At 51.6% G+C, this 22,394-nt stretch overlaps 2 protein-coding genes across 2 annotated transcripts in view; both read left to right on the top strand.

Moving 5' to 3' along the window:
• The first annotated feature begins 6,120 nt into the window (after positions 1 to 6,120).
• Positions 6,121 to 14,588, top strand: LOC116894784 (aldehyde dehydrogenase family 3 member B3). Its single transcript, XM_032896435.1, has 11 exons — positions 6,121 to 6,195; positions 6,341 to 6,432; positions 8,352 to 8,514; positions 8,958 to 9,068; positions 9,243 to 9,363; positions 9,482 to 9,567; positions 9,679 to 9,760; positions 10,056 to 10,442; positions 10,844 to 11,010; positions 12,691 to 12,790; positions 13,986 to 14,588. Exons 1-11 carry the CDS (start codon positions 6,121 to 6,123, stop codon positions 14,168 to 14,170), a joined length of 1,569 nt encoding a protein of 522 aa, XP_032752326.1. The 3' UTR covers positions 14,171 to 14,588.
• A 6,950-nt stretch (positions 14,589 to 21,538) lies between these two features.
• LOC116894783 (aldehyde dehydrogenase family 3 member B2) overlaps positions 21,539 to 22,394 on the top strand; it is a 9,444-nt gene continuing 8,588 nt past the window's right edge. Inside the window, exons 1-2 of the mRNA XM_032896434.1 lie at positions 21,539 to 21,598; positions 21,747 to 21,818. Of these exons, the coding sequence (XP_032752325.1) occupies positions 21,539 to 21,598; positions 21,747 to 21,818 (132 nt within the window). The remainder of the gene's footprint in view (positions 21,599 to 21,746; positions 21,819 to 22,394) is intronic.

Below are 22,394 nucleotides of genomic sequence, written 5' to 3'. Positions count from 1 at the left end.
TTCTTTTTAAGATAAGTTCACATAGTCCAGGACAGCCCATGACTACAAATGGGCTTCTCCAGGACCAACCCATCCAAGGCCACCAAAACTCTGACAGTGACCCAGTTTGAAATCTCCATGGCTTTGATTTTAGTCTGCGTCAAATGCTACTCCCCTTCCTAGCACACGAGATGTGGCTGCTTCCTGCCACCTGCCCTGAGCCCTCTGCTGTGTTTTACTGATGGCCTCTGCTCACTTGACTGGTTCTCTGCCTCTCTCCCTGTCCTATTGTTAGGCTCCTCCCTGCGTGGGTGTGTCAAGGCAAGGGTAAGGTGGCTTTTTCATCTGTGGGCGTCTAAGTATGTTCTCTGAGAGCTGTGATCCCATACTCCTTAGGGGTGACAAACAATGGTGTTTGCCTCCCGCCCCCACCTGAGGTCAGTAGACAGTAGATCTGGAAACAATAGCTCCTAACTGCTGGGACTGGGAAAGGACCCTGTGGAGAAAGGTTCTCTCCAGATCTGAGAAGGTTAAGGATCTTGACAAGAGGGTCATTCAGATAGGCCATAACTTGAGTCACAGATGTTCTCATAAGAGAGACAGGTGGGCTTCGGATGTAGCTCTGTGGTTCAGGAGTTGAGCGCTTCATGTTGGAGGCTCTGGGTCCATTCCCAGCACTGTGATAGGTGGAAAGAGTGAATAGATGTGTTCTGAGACAAAGGCCATACAGAGACAGTGACTGGAAAGACGAGATGAGTCAAGGGTTTCTGGAAGTTACCTGAGGCTGGAAGACATGGAGAATGCTCTTGCACGGACTCCAAGGGAATTGGGTGCCATCTAACATCGGTCCTTCTCTCTCTCTCTCTTTCTCTCTCTCTCTCTCTCTCTCTCTCTCTCTGTGTGTGTGTGTGTGTGTGTCTTTCTCTCTTCCTTCTTTTTTCTTTCTTTCTTTTTTTTTTTTTTTAAATTTTGAGACAAGATTTTACTCTGTAGCTCTGGCTAAACTCTTTGTGTAGACCAGGCTGGCCTCAAACTCATGGCAATCCTCCTGCCTGGGCTTCGTGGAGCTAGAACTACAGGTGTGAGCCACCATATTGAGCGTGGTTGTGGATTTCTGTCTTCAGTGTTGTGAGAGAGCACAGCTCTGCTGTCTTGGCCACTTTGGGACATTTGTCTCAGCAGCCTGGCACAGGACCGAGAGGGGTACAGGAAGTTCCCTAATGGTTTGATTCCACTCTGCCCATCGCTCTCAGGATCACAACTGTGCAGGTTCCTCCCTGGTTTGGTTCTCTTTAAAATGCTTCTCCACTGAGTCAGCTTCTCCACTGAGTCAGCTTCTCCACTGGGTCAGCTTCTCCACTGGGTCTGCTTCTCCACTGAGTCAGCTTCTCCACTGAGTCAGCTTCTCCATTGGGTCAGCTTCTCCACTGGGTCAGCTTCTCCACTGAGTCAGCTTCTCCACTGAGTTAGCTTCACACAGCCTGTAGCCTACACCCAGTGTAGCTACACAACTCAGGGTAGGAAGTCATCTTTGGGATCCACCTGCTACTCCTAGGCAAGGCCACCCCAGAGAAGCCATCTTATGTCCCCTCGGCTCCTACTGTGCTTCCTTCCTGGGCCCACATGGGCATTTAGCTCTGAAACTAACAAAGATTCATGGACCAGAGGTTTGTACTGTGCTGTGGCTTCCACTGGCTGAACTCCAAGCACAAGGAAAGGTTCTGCCAGACACCTTCTGATGGAGACTCCTTCTCTGCACCCCTGAACTGGGGGTGTGTTTGATGTCTGGTTTAGGGAGGAGTGGGGCATAGGGTCTGGTCACCAGCGAGGGACAGGGCAGGGCTGATCCCAGCCTCCTGCTTCTTAAACCCTAGGAGGTACTGGGTGAATGTGCCTGAAGCTGAGAGCTTGCCGTCTCACTCCCAGGACAGTCTCTCAGAAACAACCACAATCACATGCAAGGAGGTTAAATAACTCAGCTTGGTTCCACACAGACAGTAGGAAATAGGGTTATGAGTGACATCCACCTTGGGGGAGTCCCCTCCCCCCTCCCCCCATACCTACCAGGTCTCCTCTGCAACTGTTGGTCCCTCCTCTGACCTATGTGTGGCATTTGACCATAGGAAAGTGGAAATGAAGTTAGTTTCCATGGTTAGCCAGACAGGGACAGCCTGGCTGTGCATGTGTTTGAAGGTGGAGATGGTGACTTAGTCTGTGGGGGCTTCCTGGAGGAGATAGTATCGCTGGTGGAGCTCTGGTGAGGTTTGCCCCAAGACATTTTCCCTTCCAGCTAGCTTCCCAGCTGCCCCTCCATGCCTTGGAAACCTGACCGTCCTGTCATTCCAGTTCCCCTCAGTGGAGAATTGGCAGAGGAAGGGTGTGAGGTTTAAAAGCAGCGGCCCCAGGAGGACCGAATCACCGCGCTGTCAGACGTGGGTGCAGGACTGTGGTCCAAGGGCACTTAGAGTGACTGGCAGAGACAGAGGCAGGAGCCAGCGGGGTAGGAGAGGAGCTGCACATCTGGAGCCAGAATGCCCACCAAAGGCAAACACCCACAGCCTGACCAGGGGTAGGTGCACCTGCTGAGAGGAGCCTCAGCAGGGATGAGGAGGTCAGGGGAAGGACCAGGAGCCCAGGGGTTGAGCCCACTAAGGAGCCTCAAACTGGGGGTTGGGGATTTAGCTCAGTGGTAGAGCGCTTGCCTGGCAAGAGCAAGGCCCTGTTGGTCCCCAGCTCTGAAAAAAGAAAGAAAAAAAAAAGAAAGAAAGAAAGAAAGAAAGAAAGAAAGAAAGAAAGAAAAAAAAAGAAAAAGGAGCCTCGAACTGCAGAGTGATAGGTGGACCAGGAGGCTCATGGCAGAGGTGGGGCCAGGGGGATGGTGGTCTTGATCTTCCTTGTCCTTCTGAGCATCATATCCCTGTGATAGATAGGTTGCTGGAAGCACCCAGTTTCCCGGGGGTAGGGACAAGCCCCGTCTTTCCTGGAGAAGTTCTAGGTGACACGAGGCAGGTTTACAGGCATATGGGGACCTGGTTGAGCTGTGACCAGGTTGTTAAAAAGAATGGGACTTCTTGGGAGACCACTCCAGAGCTGAGTTACTGTTTCAAGTTTAAAAAGCCACATTCCATCAGGGCAGAGTAGCACAAACCTGTTATCCCAGCATTCTAGGGATCGAGGCAGAAGGATCCTGAACTCAAGAATTCAGGTATGTAATAAATTCTGTATCAGAGAGCAAACAAAAAATGAAACAGAGTGCATCTTAGTACAGGGTGCCGGCCTAGTGTGCCAGGGCAGCCTTGGGCTTCACCCCCTGCTGATGTGGGTTGCCCTGGTGCTGTTAGTATTTTGTTGTTTAGTTCTACTTCCTCAAGAGGGGCTGTGGTAGATCATGTACTCAGGTGATCTCACAGGACCTTCTCTCCATTCTTACTGGTCAAATAAAGACTAGAGCCAATGATTGGGCAGTGGACGGTAAAGGTGGGTCTGGAGGTCTCAGAGAGGGAGGAGAGAGACGGGGGGGGGAGAGCATGAGAGAGAGAGGGAAAGAGAGAGAGAGAGAAGAAGAAGAAGAAGGAGGAGGAGGAGGAGGAGGGGGAGGAGAGGGAGGAGGAGGAAGAGGAAGAGGAGGGAGGAGGAGGAGGGAGCAGAACCACGTGGCTTGGAGAATCTGCAAGTACCAAGGGGTGTCACAGCTGGGGAATAATTAGTACAGTGATATATCTGCCCAATCTAGGCATATATCTTATAAATAGAATAATAACTGGGTTCTGTGTTTTTTATACGGGCTTATTGGGGTAAGAGATTACCACAACACCTAGCACTGTATAAATGGATCATTCTGACACAAGCTTGTCATTCTAGAACTTGGGAGGAGGCAGGAGGATTGGGTTCAAGGTCATCCATCCTTGGCTTCATGTCAAGGTTGAGGCCAGCCTGGGCTACATAAGATTCTGGAGAGAGAGAGAGAGATGTTGTAAGACCCCGTAGTGGCCTTACATTAGGATCACAAATTGACAAAGCAACCGCTGCAATGGCAAAAGGTTTAATGATCCACGTATGTGGGGTTGCTCATCCACACAGGGAGAGGCAACCCCGATCCCAAAAAGCACACAACTCTTTACAGAGGGCAGACTTCAGCAACAGGGTTAGCTGGCCTATTCTCATTGGTGGAACACAGGACAAAGGATCTGGTCAGGTATTGGCTGGCCTGCTCAGGCTGTTCTTGGCTTAGTCAGACACTTTCCTCATCCAGCCCTTCACCTGGCCTTGGAAAATCCCTGGGAAAGGGCTAAGTTGGCACGTCCCTTAGAGCAGGGAGGTATTGGGTGGTCGGCAGGGTCATTATGACATCTTGTAGTTGTTCTCAGGATTTACAACAGGGAGGGGTAGGGGGGTCTTTCCGAGAACAGTATCTTTGTTTTGTACTAACTTATGGTCAGAATAGTCTGGTCATTCTGACTACTAAAACTTTGTCATAAATTAGGCAACCTGACGTCAGATGTATTTCTCAAAACCTTGTTTTTACAACTTTGTTTCTTTGTTTCTCATATCTATGGAACTATCAAACTTTATTTCTTCGGGGGGGGGAGAGAGAGAGAGAGACAGAGAGAGAGAGACAGAGACAGAGACAGAGACAGAGACAGAGAGAGAGAGCTGGGCTTGGGAGTGTGTGGTCATGTTTCTGTGTTTTCAGAACTGTGACTTTTTTTATTTTTACATTTAGTGTGTGTGTGTGTGTGTGTGTGTGTGTGTGTGTGTGTGTGTTGTTTGCAGCAACTAGAACGGGCAGGTGTGGGAGAATGACTGTAGAAAGTGCAGGTCAGAGCACGGCCTGTATGAGCTGTTCTCTCCTTTGACTGTGTGGGCTCCCGGTATCCGAACTCCAAACTCAGGTCATCAGGCTTCCTGGCTACTTACTGAGACAGCTCGCTGACGTGAAGTGTAACATTCTTTTTTTTTTAAAGATCTATTTATTTTATGTATATGAGTGCATTGTAGCTGTCTTCCCACACACGGAAGAGGGCATCGATTCCATTATAGATACGAGCCACCATGTGGCTGCTGGGAATTGAACTCAGGACCTTCTGAAGAGCAGTCAGTGCTCTTAACCACTGAGCTAAATCCCAACCCCGATGTGTTACATTCTTATTGTAGAAAATTGAAGCTTCTGAAAGGTGTTAATGATAAAAGGTATGATACCAGCACGTAGGAGCAGAGACAGGAGGATTACTACAAGTTCAAGGTTATGAGAGAATACCAGGTAGCTAAGGCTGCATAGTGAGACCTGTCTCTAAATACACACACACACACACACACACACACACACACACACATACACACACACACACACACACACACATACACACCACACACACACACATACACACAAGCACATGCACTCGTGCACTCGTGAGGCTGAAGAGATGACTCAGTAGGTAAAGGCCTTGCCACACAAGTATGAAGGCCAAAGTTCAGATCTACACTCAAGAAAAAGCTGAATAGGTGTGGCAGTCCATGTGTTAATTAATTCAGCTCCAAACAGTCAGACAAAGGGAGGGGAGCCTGAGTAAGTCTAACCAGCCAACCTAGCCAAGTTCGTGAGCTGTGAGGCAGTAAGAGACCCCCCCTCAGTAAATAAAGCAGACCATTGGAGAAAGCACTCAGCATTAGCCTATAGCCTCCACACATACATGTAAACATGCACTTGTACATACACATGAGCACACATACATTTGAACACACACACCACGGACAACACATTGGCACATGACCATAATATTGGTGAGAGAAGAGGTCTGTGGGGTCCACAGAGATGTATTGGTCAGCAGCCACTGTGAATAGGACAAATCAGCTGGCCTCTTGGAGCCTCAGTCTTCTCATCCTAAAAATGGGGTAACAGTATCTGCCAGGCACTGTAATCCCACTCAGGAAGAGTAAAAGTCGCAATTCCTTCCAGTCTTGTTCCATGTTGTATTTGGTGTGCACAGAATCCACCCTGTTTCCCCGTGAAGCAGCTCCCATCAAGACAACTGTCCCTGATATACCCCATTTCTCACACTCTGTACCCCAAGGACCTTGCCCTGCTATCCCACATCCACAGTGCACAACATCTCTGTGTCTTCACTGCAGTTAAGAGTTGGGATGACGGCTCTCTGGCCTGCCTCCGGAGATGCCTATGGTGCTAATGCCTCTGGAGATGCCTATGGTGCTGATCCTGTATAATTACAGACTCATGCCATGTAAGCGACACATCAGTCAGTGACAGTCAGTGAGCACAACAGTAATCCTACAGATTATAACTGAGCTGAGAGGAGTAGGCTGCCCCACATTAAGGCGCCCCAGGGGCCTTACTACATCCCAGGTTCAGCCCCAGGAAGGCAGGAGGAAGGATGGACACTGTGAGAACCATGGGCAACGTGACCAGGAGCTCATGGAGCCTGGGCAGGGGGCATCGTGAGGGCTGGTGACATGGCTCCCAGAAGGAGCGCGAAGGCATAGAGTCTAGGCCAGTTGTTCCAGTTGTCTAGGGAGTGGGGAACCAAGTAGCCCCAGGCAGGCCCAGGTCCTCCAGGGAAACTCTGCAGGGAATGGACCCTGGTCTTCCTGGCTAGGGGTCTAGGTGGGGACTCCCCCAGGTCTGGCTGTATGGAAGGAGGGCCTGGGTCTCCATTGAGGCCTGACAGGAGGAGAGTCTGCTCAGGGACAGTCCTGAAGGCCCCAGGGGAGAGGGACCTGAATGTGGAGGCCTCAACTGGGAAATCATCAGCTCTGTCTGTCATGGGAGGAGGACAAGTCTGCACTCTCCTGTCTCCCCACATTCCTCAGCTGGGACAGCCCCTGAGAGCCTGCAGTGGCTGCTCAATTTAGCCTCTTGTTCTTTTTTTTTCTCGGAGCTGGGGACCGAACCCAGGGCCTTGTGCTTGTAGGCAAGCGCTCTACCACTGAGCTAAATCCCCAACCCCACCTCTTGTTCTTAAGAACAGGCTCTGTCCTGAGAGTTCTGTCCACAGGGGGCACTGTCCTGAAAAGACAGATTACTGGAGGGTAGTGACGTTTAAGCCTGGCAGATACTGCCATCCATTGTAAGACTACTGAGGCTCCAAGAGGCCGGCTGTCCCGACAGGAGCTCCACTCCAAATGGTGCTGTTTTATAGCCGTTCACTGTAGGAGCCGTTCCTGATTTACACACCGTTCACAGGGAGCACTGTTCCAAGAGCTCTATTCACATGTCTGTGCCGGTATTAGATGAACTCTATCCATAGGGGTGTGTCTGGGTTTCAGTGAAGAAGGTGATAACCTGCTGAGGCCCAGGGGAAGATACAGATGCTGATGGGGACAGGGCCTAAAGGGCACACAGCAGGGATGCTATTCCCCTGCTCCCTCCGAGGGCCATGACCATGTCCCAGTACAGCTCCCGACTACACAGATGCAAAGCTCACACCTGCATTCACTCAGGTCAACACAAAAGTATATACACAAGAGTACACACACACACACACACACACAGTGATCGACAGACTCAGAATACAGATGCTTGTTCAGAAACATAGACACGTGGACACAGGCACTCATTTGCATGTGGGCACAGCAAGAGCTGTGAAACGAACTTTGTGGGTTGGCTCATACTTCTCATTCCAGCTGTGTGGGAAGTAGAGACAGGATGGTCAGGACTTCCCAGGTCACTTCTAGCAATGTAGTACTCTGGAGGCCAGCATGAACTACATGAGACCGTGTCTCAATAATCCAACTGTCTTCGTCAGGGTTTCTATTCCTGCACAAACATCATGACCAAGAAGCAAGCTGGGGAGGAAAGGGTTTATTCAGCTTACACTTCCACATTGCTTCTCACCACCAAAGAAAGTCAGGACTGGAACTCAAGCAGGTCAGGAAGCAGGAGCTGATGCAGAGGCCATGGAGGGATGTTCCTTACTGGCTTGCTTCCCTGCCTTGCTCAGCTTGCTCTCTTATAGAACCCAGGACCACCAGCCCAGGAGCGGCACCACCCACAATGGGCTGGGTCCTCCCACCTTGATCACTAGTTGAGAAAATGACTTACAGCTGGGTCTCATGGAGGCGTTTCCTCAACTGAGGCTCCTTTCTCTGTGATAACTCCAGCTTGTGTCAAGTTGACACATAAAACCAGCCAGTACAGCAAACAAACAAACAACAAAACAAAACAAAACAAGCTCCAGGTTAACCAGCATTCAGAAGCACTCAGCGCCATTGCTGTGCCTGACCTGCACGGTCATTGGAGAGAGGAGACACTCATGGAAGACAATAAGCTTCTGGATATGGCATGGACCAGGGGCAATTAGAGTGTGTCGTAACCATGGTGACAGTCTCACCCACTCAGTTAACTACCCATGTTTCAGGACGGACCCTTTTGAGGAAAAGTTACAGAGGCTGAAGGAGGCCTTCAACACAGGGAAGACAAAGATGGCCAAGTTCAGGGCTGAACAACTCGAGAGCCTGGGCCGCTTCCTGCAGGACAACAGCAAGCAGCTCCATGATGCCCTGGATGGAGACCTGGGCAAGGTGCTGTGAGGTGTGGGTGTGGGGCATGCATCCTTGGAGACACAGGATGGTGCTATTCTATCTGTCCCAGGCTAGCCGTATCCTTTGTGAGACCTTGAATCCCTAAGAGAATCATACTTGTAATGTGATGGGCTGTGTGTCCACATCGTGGCCTGCGTATTTATCCCCTGCCTTAGATACAGAGTGCAGTATTAACTCAGGAACACACAAGCACTCCCTTCCCCTGAGAGGCAGCTTCATGGAGGTTCTCAGGTCACAAATTAGGAAACTGAGGAACTCAGTGTTAAGTTGCTCGCCCAAAGTCTCAGTAGAGGCAGTTGCAGTCCAGGATCAGTCCCCATGGCACCACCACACACTGTTTATAAGCTCAAAGGAACTGTTTCAAGCCCTAGCCAAACCAGTGACCCCAGCCCAGCCTTGAATCTGACCTCCCCACCCCACAGTCAGCCTTCGAGTCAGACATGAGTGAGATCATCCTGTGCCAGAACGAGGTGGACCTGGCCCTCAAGAACCTGCAGACGTGGATGAAGGACGAGTCTGTGTCCACCAACTTAGTGAGCCCTGTTGACTGAGGGATGGCGGGTGAAGGTGGCAGTGGGGCGGCAGGGCACAGAGCAGCCTGCCCCAGGCCAGTCTGCTCATTTGGGGACTCTGTCACCCAGGCAGTATGTGTGGGTGTGGTGGGGGCTCTTACCCATCGTGCACGTGACTGTGGTTCTGCATCCTAGCTCACAAAGTTCAGCTCAGCCTTCATCCGGAAAGAGCCCTTTGGCCTGGTACTTATCATCGCTCCCTGGAATTATCCTCTGAACTTGATGATCATGCCTCTCGTGGGGGCCATTGCTGCAGGTGAGTGGGGCTCTGAGCCCTCCTAGTCTGGTGATCCCTCCCTAAGAAGGCTTCCAGAGTTCTGTGGAGGCTGCAAGCACCCGCCTCTCCTCTCTACTTCCCCATTGGCTCCTGGCAGGAAACTGTGTGGTGCTGAAGCCATCAGAAATGAGCAAGAACACAGAGAAGGTGCTGGCAGAGCTGCTACCCCAGTATCTGGACCAGGTGAGCACGGTTCTGCCTATCAGGCAGCCGGCGTCCCCCCACCTTGTCCTGGCTGGTGGGGATGTCCTCCTGCCCTGGGTCTGCCTCCTGAGCTCTCTTCGCGCCTTGTAGAGCTGCTTTGCTGTGGTGCTGGGTGGGCCCGAGGAGACCGGGCAGCTGCTGAAGCACAAATTTGACTACATCTTCTTCACAGGTAAGGACAGCCCCGTCCAGCATCCTGGGGAAGGGAGACAGCAGTGGGAAAGCAATGTGGGGCAAGGCCATAAGCCAGGGGAGGGGTGAGTAAGAGGTGGAGGTGTCCCTGAGGATGGCTCTCCAGGCCCTCTGAGAATCTTGGAGATTGGCTCCTGGGCGGCCGGGATGGGGGCAGACTCTAGGACGTAGGTGGAACAGCCCAGAGCTTGTGTTGAGAAAGGGCTCTGTGGAGAGAGGAGGCCAAAGCTGATGCCTAGACCAGTTGACCAGGTGCCTCTCGACCATGTTCTCAGGGAGCCCTCGGGTAGGCAAGATCGTCATGGCCGCTGCCGCCAAACACCTGACGCCCATCACCCTGGAGCTGGGGGGTAAGAACCCCTGCTATGTGGACGACAACTGCGACCCCCAGACAGTGGCCAACCGCGTGGCCTGGTTCCGCTACTTCAACGCCGGCCAGACCTGTGTGGCCCCGGATTATGTCCTGTGTAGCCAGGAGATGCAGGAGCGGCTGGTGCCCGCCCTGCAGAATGCCATCACGCGTTTCTATGGAGACAACCCACAGACCTCCCCCAACCTGGGCAGAATCATCAACCAGAAGCATTTCAAGCGGCTGCAGGGATTGCTGGGCTGTGGCCGTGTGGCCATCGGGGGCCAGAGTGATGAGGGGGAGCGCTACATTGGTGAGTCTCCTGCCCTGTCACTGGCACGCAGCCCTCCTGGGCTGAGGCCTTTCCATACTGGAGGGGCTTCTCTGAGCCCATAACTGAGTTCTAGCTTTTGGTGCTAGGAGCCCCCACACTGTGGTTTTTGGTCTGTGACTCAATTCTAAACATCTGTCCCACAGCTCAAACCCACTGAGCTACATCCCTGTTCTAGGTACTCAGAGTGTGGTTTAAATTCCTGCCCAACCCTCTATTGTCCCATATCCCAGAAGGTAGAATCCCAGCCACTAAGTCTCGAGTCCTCATAAATCAGCCCCCGAGGTTCCCCATCCTGGAATCCAAGCTCTCTCACCCTCACAGGCCCTGCCCCTCTGCAAGTCCTGCCTATGGAGAGGCTGAGTCGACTCCTGTGTCCACAGCCCCCACAGTGTTAGTGGATGTGCAGGAGACAGAGCCCGTGATGCAGGAGGAGATCTTTGGACCCATCCTGCCCCTGGTGACTGTGAGGACCCTGGATGAGGCCATCGAGTTCATCAACCGGAGGGAGAAGCCACTTGCGCTGTATGCCTATTCCAACAATGTGGAGGTGGGTGACGTTTCAGAAGTGGACTATGGGATAAGAGGAGCCCTTTGCACAGTCACAGAATTTTAGGGATGGTGGCTTCTTAGGCTCTGTCCTTTCCCTCCCTCTTAGAAGGCACTGAGGTCCCCTCCCACATCCCATCGAGACCACACTGGTTTCCTGCGCACCACACCTGACTGAACCTAGATCCTTTTTTTTTTTTTTTTTGAGTCAAGGTCTTATGTAGCCAGACCTCATACTCACTGTGTAGCTGAGACGGCTTCAAGCTCCTGGTTCTCCTGTCTTCACACCGTAGTTCTGTGAAAACGGAGGTTCACACCGCCGTCTCTGTTTCAGGAGCTGAGAAAGCGCTGCCAAGCAAGCTCCATCCCCAAGCCCTCAGCACTGGTGTTGTACACGCGCTTCTTAACTTGAGAGTACATTTATGGAAAATCCACAAAGGCAGTAGATTTCCCATGTATTCCACACCCGGTTGCCCCATGAAGGGCCCTGGCACAGGTCAGAACCAGGAAAGGACCTCAGCGATCACCACCACTGGCCCTCCACCTGTCCCCCCACCCTCTCCCCTCTGTCCGTGCCCCTCCATCTGTGCTGCCTGTGCTTTTGATTCCTCAGGCTTTTAGGCCTCAGTGTGTGTGGTCAGATCTTTGTGCTACCCCAGTTTCTTGGTTCCTCTCAATTCAATAAAAGGCATAGGATTTCCAGAGAGTTTGCCCTGGAGGTAAAGGCTGCTTCTGAGTGCCAGAGAGCTACTCATGGCCAGGGAGATTAATAGGTACTTGTGCAAGGCCTTGTCCGCCAGTGTCACTGCTGGGAGCTGTCATACCTCTTCCTGAGTGTTGAGGCAAACATCTAAGCTGACCTCTGGGGAGGTGGGAGAGGCTGCAGATCTTCAAAGGATGCCGATGAGTGGGCTCTGCAGGAATGATCCCAACTCCAGGGGGTGGGGGATTTTCCCCCAGAGCCATTCGTCTAGACAAAATGTGTGTGTGTGTGTGTGTGTGTGTGTGTGTGTGTGTGTGTGTGTGTAATTCGCATGTTTTATAAGGCAGTTTTTTTAAATTATTTATTATATGAGTGCACTGTAGCTGTTCTCAGACACATACCAGAAGAGGGCATCAGATCCCATTACAGATGGTTGTGAGCCACCATGTGGTTGTTGGGAATTGAACTCAGGACCTCTGGAAGAGCAGCCGGTGCTCTTAACCACTGAGCCATCTCCCCAGCCCCTGAGTCAGGTTCTTGTAGACTAGGTTGGTGTGTTGAGTTCTCTATGTAGCTTTAACTCCTGGGGCCAATGTTTATCAGGTTGGAAAGCCCAAGCTTGACCTTAGATGCCTGAGATTGTCCCACAAGGGTGCTTACTTCTCTCTCCTTTCTCTCCTGCAGAACTGCCTCAGTTATAATAAGACTCAGTAGCCCACTTGTCTCCCTCCCCTGGGAAACCTCCATGACCACCTGGCACCTCACTATGCCTCCACTCTGCCTGTCTCTAGCCTCATGCCTTCCTCCTCAGGATTAGGTCCCAACAGCCTGCCGGGGCCACTCACAGGCAGACACACAAGGAACATGTTCCCAGCATAGGGATCCAGGAGTCTGTCCTACCAGACCCCCTTGGACCTCAGGCCCTCACTGGAACAAAGCTCATCTAGGTGTGCTTTACAGTTCCTCTTTCTCTCCCAGGTCATCAAACAGGTGTTGGCCCGGACCAGCAGTGGGGGCTTCTGCGGGAACGATGGCTTCATGCACATGACCCTGTCCAGCCTTCCTTTTGGAGGAGTGGGTAGGTGGTGACAGAGTTCTGCCCTCCTGGGCTGATCCCCCACCTGCATCCCCATCCTGCTACTTGACCACACTAACTGCAGAAGATGCACCCCATTCTCAGTGCCCAGTACAGCGGGCAGGAGCGGAAGCCCCTCTCCACTGAGTGTCCATCTAGCCTGCATCCCTCCCACCTTCCTACAGTCTGTGGTGGAAATTTTGTGTGGGTGAGGACCAGATAGGCTGTTTTGTGAGGTCTAAGAAAGCCCAGCTGTGGCCTTTAGCCAGCCGCTAAGCACCTTGACTTTCATCAAGCAACACTGGTCCTCGGCTGCCCATCCCCCACAGAGTCGTGGGTGTTTTCTAGTGATGGGGCTGCATACTTGCCCCTTCAGGCTTCCCATGTCCCTGTGAACATAGGCCTGGGGATCTCTACCTCCAGCAAGCCCCACTGGCAGAGGTGACCTTGCCAGGCACTTTCCCTCTGAACCCACTTCATTACTGAAAGGGTATCCTGTTCCTTCCACTTGGTAATTCTAAGTAGTGGGATGAGTGACAGATAGCCCTGATCCCTCCTGGTCTGTCTTAGAGGACCTACTCCCTTCTCTCTCCCTCAGTTTTGTCTGCTGTGACAGCCATTGAGCTTGGTCCTACCGTGTCACCGACTGCCAAGGCTCTTGTTGTCCCCAAGCCTGAATCCTTTGGGCTTTCACCTACAATATTCATCTGGTTGACTCCACAATCCTCTGGCCTCTTTCATTCCCCAAATCCCAGCTTCATGGCCCCCTACTTCACCCAGCCATTCCCCATGTCTTCCCTAGTTGGGTCCTTGTCCCTTCCTAGACAGTGGGAGCTGTGAGACTGAAGATTCACTTAATTTCTATCAAAGCCCTAGAAGAAGGGTGCCAGCATCACTGCAGAACGAGGCAAAGTCACTTACTCAAGGTGGCATAGATATTCGGGACAAAGCTGGGGCCCATCCCCCACTCCCACCCCAGCAACCTGAGTTCAGAATATAATCCACTGGCCACTGTTTGCCTATCTTGCACCAACACCTGGTAAACTGGTGCTGGGGCTGGCTCAGAGCTCAGCCTTTTACACACACTGCTTTATTTAACCCACTGGATGAATGGGGAAACAGGCTCAGAGCAAGGTCTGTATGATATCTTCTCAACTGTCCATGGAAGGACTGACCCTATGTCCTATGCTGTCCACAGGATCGAGTGGGATGGGCAGATACCACGGCAAGTTCTCCTTTGACACCTTTTCTAATCAGCGTGCCTGCCTGCTGAGCTGCTCTGGGATGGAAAAGCTTAATGACCTCCGTTACCCACCCTATAGTCCCCGTAGGCAACAGCTGCTAAGATGGGCTATGGGCTCCCAGAGCTGCTCCCTCCTGTGAATGTCACCTTGACTCCTCTCTCTTGCTGTCCTGCCCCAACATACCTGAGCTTTCAGTGGATTCCAAGTCCCCAGTGGTTCCTGAAAGACAGGTGTCTGGTCCAGCCTGTGAACACCCCACTTCTGGAACTCTTTCTGAACACACCTGCAGCCATGCAAAGCCTCCAGGTAGCTGGTCCAGCCCCTGCCTGTAGCACAGCACCCTCAGCAGCCTCCTGACCTTCTGCTTAGACAGAGAGATTCCCTCACCAAGTTTGGGCAGACCTGGTGACTGAGGGGGACTTTCTTTGTCAGATCATAACAGGATCCCAAAAGACAGAGCAGTTGCTGACAACTCCTGGAGGGTGGCTTTGTCCCACCTGAAGTGACATGATCATGAACCCAGATCAGAATAATTGGTGGAATCTGTCTGAAGCGTGTTCATTAGTTACTTTCCTGTAGCTTCTATTAAATGCCCTGATATGGGCAAGTTCAAGAAAAGATTCTCTTGTAGCTCATGGTCAGAGGGTTCGGTCAGCCTCAACATCTGATGAAATTAAGGATCTTGCCAAGATCCTGGCCATCCACACAACGTTCACTTCAGTCCCAGGTGTCCTCATCAGAGAGAAGCAGAGGGTGAGAATGTAGTTCAGTTGTACAGTATTTTGTCAAGCATGTAAGAGACCAGGATTACTGAAGGAGGAAGATGTGTGGCATGATGTGTTGTGAGGGAAGATAGAAAGGATTGAGTAGATGTGTCCTGAGACAAAGGTCATGTAAAGACAGGAGCCTGAGGAGGGGTGGCTACCAACCAAGGATTCTTGGCAGCCACCTGCAGCTGGAAGGGCAAGTGGCTCCTCCCGCACAGGCTTAGGGAACAGGCCTCAGCATATTTTCCCTCTCTGAGACATTTTTCCCTCTCTGAGACAAAGTCTCAGTATGTAGTCTTGGCTGTTTTGGAACTCGTGGCAATCCTCCTGCCTGGGCTTCCTGAGAGCTAGAACTACAGGTGTGAGCCACCATATTCAGCATGGTTGTGAATTTCTGTCTTCAGTGTTGTGAGAGAGCACAGCTCTGCTGTCTCGGCCACTTTGGGACATTTGTCTCAGCAGCCTGGCACAGGACCGAGAGGGGTACAGGAAGCTCCCTAATGGTTTGATTCCACTCTGCCCATCGCTCTCAGGATCACAACTGTGCAGGTTCCTCCCTGGTTTGGTTTTCTTTAAAATGCTTCTCCACTGAGTTAGCTTCTCCACTGAGTTAGCTTCTCCAGAGTCAGCTTCTCCACTGAGTCAGCTTCTCCACTGAGTTAGCTTCTCCAGAGTCAGCTTCTCCACTGAGTCAGCTTCTCCACTGAGTCAGCTTCTCCACTAGTTAGCTTCTCCACTGAGTTAGCTTCTCCAGAGTCAGCTTCTCCACCGAGTCAGCTTCTCCACTGAGTTAGCTTCTCCACTGAGTCAGCTTCTCCACTGAGTCAGCTTCTCCACTGAGTCAGCTTCTCCACTGAGTTAGCTTCACACAGCCTGTAGCCTACACACAGTGTTGCTTCACAACTCAAGGTAGGAAGTCATCTTTGGGATCCACCTGCTACTCCTAGGCAAGGCCACCCCAGAGAAACCATCTTATGTCCCCTCGGCTCCTACTGTGCTTCCTTCCTGGGCCCACATGGGTATTTAGCTCTGAAACTAACAAAGATTCATGGACCAGAGGTTTGTACTGTGCTGTGGCTTCCACTGGCTGAGCTCTAAGCACAAAGAAAGGTTCTGCCAGACACCTTCTAATGGAGACTCCTTCTCTGCACCCCTGAACTGGGGGTGTGTTTGATGTCTGGTTTAGGGAGGAGTGGGGCATAGGGTCTGGTCACCATCGAGGGACAGTGGCAGGGCTGATCCCAGCCTCCTGCTTCTTAAACCCTAGGAGGTACTGGGTGAATGTGCACAGAAACAATGGGAGCCTCCGGTACCACAGCCCAGAAACACTGACTTGTCCCTGAAGCTGTGAGCTTGCCTTCTCACTGCCAGGACAGTCTCTCAGAAATCATGGTATTAAAGGGCTGGGAGATGGCTCAGTGGTCAACAGCACTGGTTGCTCTCCCAGAGGACCTCAGCTTAGTTCCCAACACCCACACGGCCTGTCACACTGTGACTCCAGTTCCAGGGAATCTGATGCCCTCTCTGGCCTCTGTGGTTACCAGGCGTGCATGTGGTGCACAGATACATGCAAGAAGACCACATGCGGGGCTGGGGATTTAGCTCAGTGGTAGAGCGCTTACCTAGGAAGCGCAAGGCCCTGGGTTCGGTCCCCAGCTCCGAAAAAAAGAACCAAAAAAAAAAGAAGACCACATGCATGCACACACCACACACACACACATACATACATGCACACACATACACACATACATACATACACAGACAGTAAGCTCAGAGAAGCTAAATAATTTGACTAGGATCTCACAGTAAATAGGAAATAAAGACGTGACATTCCCCCATTGGAACAATCCCCCTGCCTGCAGAGTCTCCTCTACAACTCTAAGTGCCCTTTCCCCTATTCCATGTGTGTCATTTGGTCACAGGAGAGTGAAAGAAAAATCCCACACTTTTTTGCTTCTAGACAGGGACACTCTCATTCATTGTGTGCGTCTCTCTCTCTCTCTCTCTCTCTCTCTCTCTCTCTCTCTCTCTCTCTCTCTCTGTGTGTGTGTGTGTGTGTGTGTGTGTGTGTGTGTACATGTGCGCACACACATGGTCATGTGGGAGGAGATGATTTAGCCCCAGGAGTCTTCCTGGAGGCCACATTGCTTTCAGGAACCTGATGAAGTCTGTCTTCACCTCCGACCCCCATGACTTTTCTCCTTACTTGCTAACTCCTTTCATCGTCTCCAGAACTTTCAGACCGACGGAGGAGCCTGTACAGCCTGCCATTCCGGTTCCCTAGAGCTGTGCCCTGGAGGCAGGGAGGGAGGGAGGGAGGGCCCTGGGTTTAGGAGACAGCTGCCCCACCCATCATTCGTTAGAGCTTCAAGATCAGGCCCTGCACTGCCAGGTAGGGCAAGGCAGTGTGGTCCCACCTAGAAGGATCGGCAGAGGCAAGAAAGAGCCTGACTAAAATAGGAGTCGCACATCTGGAACCAGAATGTCTGCTGCGGACACAGGCTCGGAGCCCTGTCAGGGGTAGGTGGGGCCGCTGGCACTGGTGACAAAGGGGCTTCACTACAAAAGGCCTTGGGTGGGGGACAGTTCTGCTGGGAATGGGATATGGAGTCACTGGTGAAGGGCAGGGCCAGGAGCTGAGGGTTTGAGGCCAGCAACAAGCCTTGGTCAGTACTCATTACAACAGGACCGGTGGCCTAATCAGAGGTACACAGTCACCTGCCTTGTTCTTCTGAGCCTTACATTCCAGTTACACATAGGAAACACCCAAGAGTCCCAGGCCCATCCTGTCTGGAGGAGCTCCAGGCTGCTAAGGTGGCAGTCACACAAGCAGATGGAGATCTGGCAAGGGACACCAGAGCTGTGACCAGAGTTAGAAAAGAGGGGACTTCTTGGAAGGCAAGGCCAGAGCTGAGAATTGTATTTGTTTGTTTGAGTCAGGGTCTTACTGTGTAGTCCTGGCTGTCCTGGAATTCATTATGTAGACCAGACTGGCCTCAAACTCACAGAGATCTGTTTGCCTCTGCCTTTGGAATGCTGGTATGCATTACCACACCCAATCTAGTTTTAGATTTAAAAAGCTACGTGACCAGTGGGGTTCAGTGGCATACACCTGTAATCTCAGCTCTCTAGATGCTGAGGTAAAAGGAGCATGAATTCAAGGACAGCCTAGACTGCATTGGGAGAAAACAGTGGGTCTGGGAATGGCAGAGGGCTTGCCTAGAGTGCATAAGGCTGTGTCTGATTCCCAGGACTGCATACACTGAGTGTAATGGCACTTGTCTGTAATCCCAGTGCTTGGAAGGTAGGAGCAGAAGCATGAGGATCAGAGGTTCTAGGTCACCCTTTACTAAATATCAAATTCAAGGCTGACATGAGCTACACAAGATCCCTTCTTTATCCCACTCCCATGCCCAATGTGATGGCAGCACATACTTTTAATCCCAGCACTCCAAGCCAAGGTGGGTGGAACCCTGTGAGCCTAGGCCAGCCTGATGCACATAGAGAGTGCCAGGTCAGTCAGAGCTACATAGCAAGGCCAAGACTCATTTTTAAAAAAAAGTGTTGTTCACTGTGGATCTAGAAATGTTGCAGTCTCTTGGAAAATCTGGAAGCAACTGAAAGGTGTAGAGGAGATGATAAAAGCCATGTGACTAGAAGCTCAGCATGGTGGCACACCTCCAGACCCAGAAGCAGGGGATTGCTTCAAGTTCAAGGTTACAAAAAGAGTACCAGGCCAGCTAAGGCTGTGCAGTGAGATCCTGCCCCTCCCCACACCCCACACAGTGATTCCCTCACATCCAAGCAAAAGCCAGCTGGGCACGAATGTCCACCTGCTAAGCCACTGTTGGGAGGCAGAGACATGGATCCCCCTGGGTTGCAATGACTAGAGCATTTCAAGGAGTGAGGTCTGAGTTCAGCCATGCATTCCGCCTCATTAAAGAAAGGGAACTGAGGAAGACAGCAGGTGTCAACCTCTGGTCTCCACATCTCCACACACACTGCAAGCAGTCACTCATACGTATGAACACACACGCCACACATATATGCACACATAACTCCCCCTCCCACGCACATACCAAATGGGACACATACTGGAACATGGTCATAGTGTTGGTGTAGGGGAGAGCTGTGAGGACTGAAAAACACCCACTCTCAGAAGCTTGAGGTTGCTGCTCTCATTTCCTTTCTGTCAATTTGATAAAACACTCTGTCCAGAAGCACCTTAGAGGAGAAAAGGACTGATGTCATCTTACAGGTCAGAGACCATCACTGCCATCAATGCCAGTGCTAACTCAACATCAAGGAAAAACAGCAGAAACCACAGAGGATTCTGCTTTCTGGTTAGCATACAGGCTTATTCTCAGCTACCTTTCTTACATAGGCCAGGACCACCTATCTAGGGAATGGTGTCACCCACAGTGGGCTAGGCCTTTCTATATCAACTAACAATCAAAATAATCACACACAAGCAAATCTGGTTTGGGCAATCGCTCATTTGTGACTCCCTTCTCAAGTGACCTTAGGCTGTGTCAGGTTGACAGTCAAAGTTAACTGGGACAAATCAGGTGGACTCTCTGAGCTTCACTTTGTCATCAGTATGGGGTAATGATACATACTATGAGGTTTAAATAAGATGAGACATGCTACACCTCTGCCCAAATGCCTGTTCTGCCTTTTTTCCAGCCTTGCGCTGTGTTGTATTTGGTGTCCACAGAATCTACCCTGGTTCCCCGTGAAGCAGGTTTCATCAAGACAACTGTCCCTGTTACACCCCATTTCTCACACTCTGCACCCTAAGGACCTTGCCCTGCTATCCCATATCCACAGTGCACAACATCCCTGTGTCTTCACTGCAGTTAGAGCCGAGATGACGGCTCTCTGGTCTGCCTCTGGAGATGCCTATGGTACTGATCCTGTATAATTACAGACTCGTGCCATATAAGTGACATGTCAGTCAGTGACAGTCAGTGAGCACAACAGTAATCCTACAGATTATAACTGAGCTGAGAGGAGTAGGCTGCCCCACATTAAGGCGCCCCAGGGGCCTTACTACATCCCAGGTTCAGCCCCAGGAAGGCAGGAGGAAGGATGGACACTGTGAGAACCATGGGCAACGTGACCAGGAGCTCATGGAGCCTGGGCAGGGGGCATCGTGAGGGCTGGTGACATGGCACCCAGAAGGAGTGCGAAGGCATAGAGTCTAGGCCAATTGTTCCAGTTGTCCAGGGAGTGGGGAACCAAGTAGCCCCAGGCAGGCCCAGGTCCTCCAGGGAAACTCTGCAGGGAATGGACCCTGGTCTTCCTGGCTAGGGGTCTAGGTGGGGACTCCCCCAGGTCTGGCTGTATGGAAGGAGGGCCTGGGTCTCCATTCAGGCCTGACAGGAGGAGAGTCTGCTCAGGGACAGTCCTGAAGGCCCCAGGGGGAGAGGGACCTGAATGTGGAGGCCTCAACTGGGAAATCAGCAGCTCTGTCTGTCATGGGAGGAGGACAAGTCTGCACTCTCCTGTCTCCCTACATTCCTCAGCTGGGACAGCCCCTGAGAGCCTGCAGTGGCTGCTCAATTTAGCCTCTTGTTCTTATTTTTTTCTTTTTTTCAGAGCTGGGGACCGAACCCAGGGCCTTGCGCTTGCTAGGCAAGTGCTCTACCACTGAGCTAAATCCCCAACCCCACCTCTTGTTCTTAAGAACAGGCTCTGTCCTGAGAGTTCTGTCCACAGGGGGTGCTGTCTTGAGAGTTCTGCCAACAGGGACCCTGTTTAAAATTCTGTTCACTACCAGGGTTGAGGGGAGTGTGGTGGGGTGGGTCGTGGTGGAACTGTCCTGAGAGTAGCTCTGTCCACAGAAGGGCACTGTCTGCAGAGATGCATGTCTGAATGTCTTTAACTAGGATGGTGACCTGCTGATGTCCAGGGAGGATATAGGTGCTAATCGGGTAGGATCTCAAGGATATTCAGTGAGGTACTGTTCTGTTCCCGCTCAGGGCTATGAGCAGGTCCCAACTGATTCAGTCCCAGCACCCACGTGGCAGCTTACAATCATCTAGAACTCCAGTTCCCAAGGCGTCCATCACATTCTTCGGGCTTCAGCAAGAACCAAGCACGAATATGATGCTCAGACATCCATGTAGGCAGAATATACATGGAAAATAAAATAACAAAGTCTTTAAAAATGGAGGCCTTGGACTGGGTGTGGTGGCATATGTCTTGAATCCCAGCAGCGAACCTTTGTGATCTTTGTAAGGCTAACCTGGTCTACGAAGTGATTCCAGGGATATGTAAAGACCCTACCTCAACAAACAAAAAGCTGAAGACTTCATCTTGACACAAGGAAACTGAGGCCTTGGGTCAAGACAGGGTTGTGTCAAGCGCATAGAGGATACCAGGGGCAGAGTCGACGGGCAGCTTTGTTGAGGTTCGTGGGGCTGGAGGCTGGGTAGACAGGATGCCTGGACCCTGGGATTGGTCCCTTGTTCTTCCCTAGTCCCCACCCTGGAGCCAGTTCCGGTTCCAGTCTTGGCTATGGGGCTCCTCATCCTTAGAGGCCCAGCAAACCTGAGCTGGCGGCCCGAGGTTGAGGAAATTAAAAGAAGTGTGGTCTTAGAAACGTTGAGCGATAGCATCTCCAGAATGGTGCATGTTGGGCACAGCAGAGGCACATAACAGGGGCTTATGGGTAGATGGAGGAGAGAACAACAAATAAAGAGAGGAGGAAGCTGTTGAGGCAGAGGAATGTGTGGATGAGGGCGGGCTGGCTGAGGTGGTTGGATAACAAGACTGGCAGGCTGGTGCGGGGGCAGGTGAGTGGCAGGTTTGGGAGCCACTCTGGGGTTCCAGGGGGTCATGTGGTCAGCTGTAGGGGTTGGGTCCCCAGTGGTCATTAGGCACCAGAGAGGTCATAAGGAAATAGACAATGCAGGTGCATCGTCCTTCCCCATCCAAACCTAGACATCCGATCAGCAAGAGAAAGCTGAGAGGACGGTGCTGGAGCAGGAGCTGAAGGGGCTGACAACAGAGAAGGTGGGAGAAAGGCAGGGTGTGCAGCAGGACCCCAGGTCTGGAGCGGGAGGGACGTCAGATTGTAGGAAGGATTCGGGTAAAGGCATATATATGCGTAAGACCATGGCAAAGGGTCTCCTGCCCTGTGAGGGCTGTGCTGGTTAGGTTTTTTTGTTTTGTTTTGTTTTGTTTTGTTTTTTGACAATTTGACATAAACTAGAGTCATTTGGAAAGAGGAAACTCAACAGAGAAATCGTCCCATCAGATTGGCCTGCAGGCAATTCTGTGGGTCATTTTCTTGATGAATGAGTCTCATGGGGAAGGCCCAGCTCACTGTGGGTGGTGCCATCCTGGGCAGTTAATCCAGAGGTGAGTAAGTGAAAGAACCTAGCACGAGTCTCAAGATGGCGCGCCCCAGGAAACACCGATCCCGGACGAGCCCCCAAATGAAAGATCCCAGTCAGAGAGAAACCCTTACTCAAGTCTCGGGAAATCGCGGACCCCAGACACAGAGAGACCATTTTGGATGTAATAAGCAAAGGCGAGGTTTATTATGGAGACCTATTACAGAGATCTCCGGGCCGACACGTATCCCAC

Source organism: Rattus rattus, chromosome 2 (genome assembly GCF_011064425.1).
Source record: "Rattus rattus isolate New Zealand chromosome 2, Rrattus_CSIRO_v1, whole genome shotgun sequence".
NCBI classification, from domain to species: Eukaryota; Metazoa; Chordata; class Mammalia; order Rodentia; family Muridae; genus Rattus; species Rattus rattus.
Note: the sequence above shows the minus strand (reverse complement) of the source record. Positions and strands in the feature narration are given on the sequence as shown.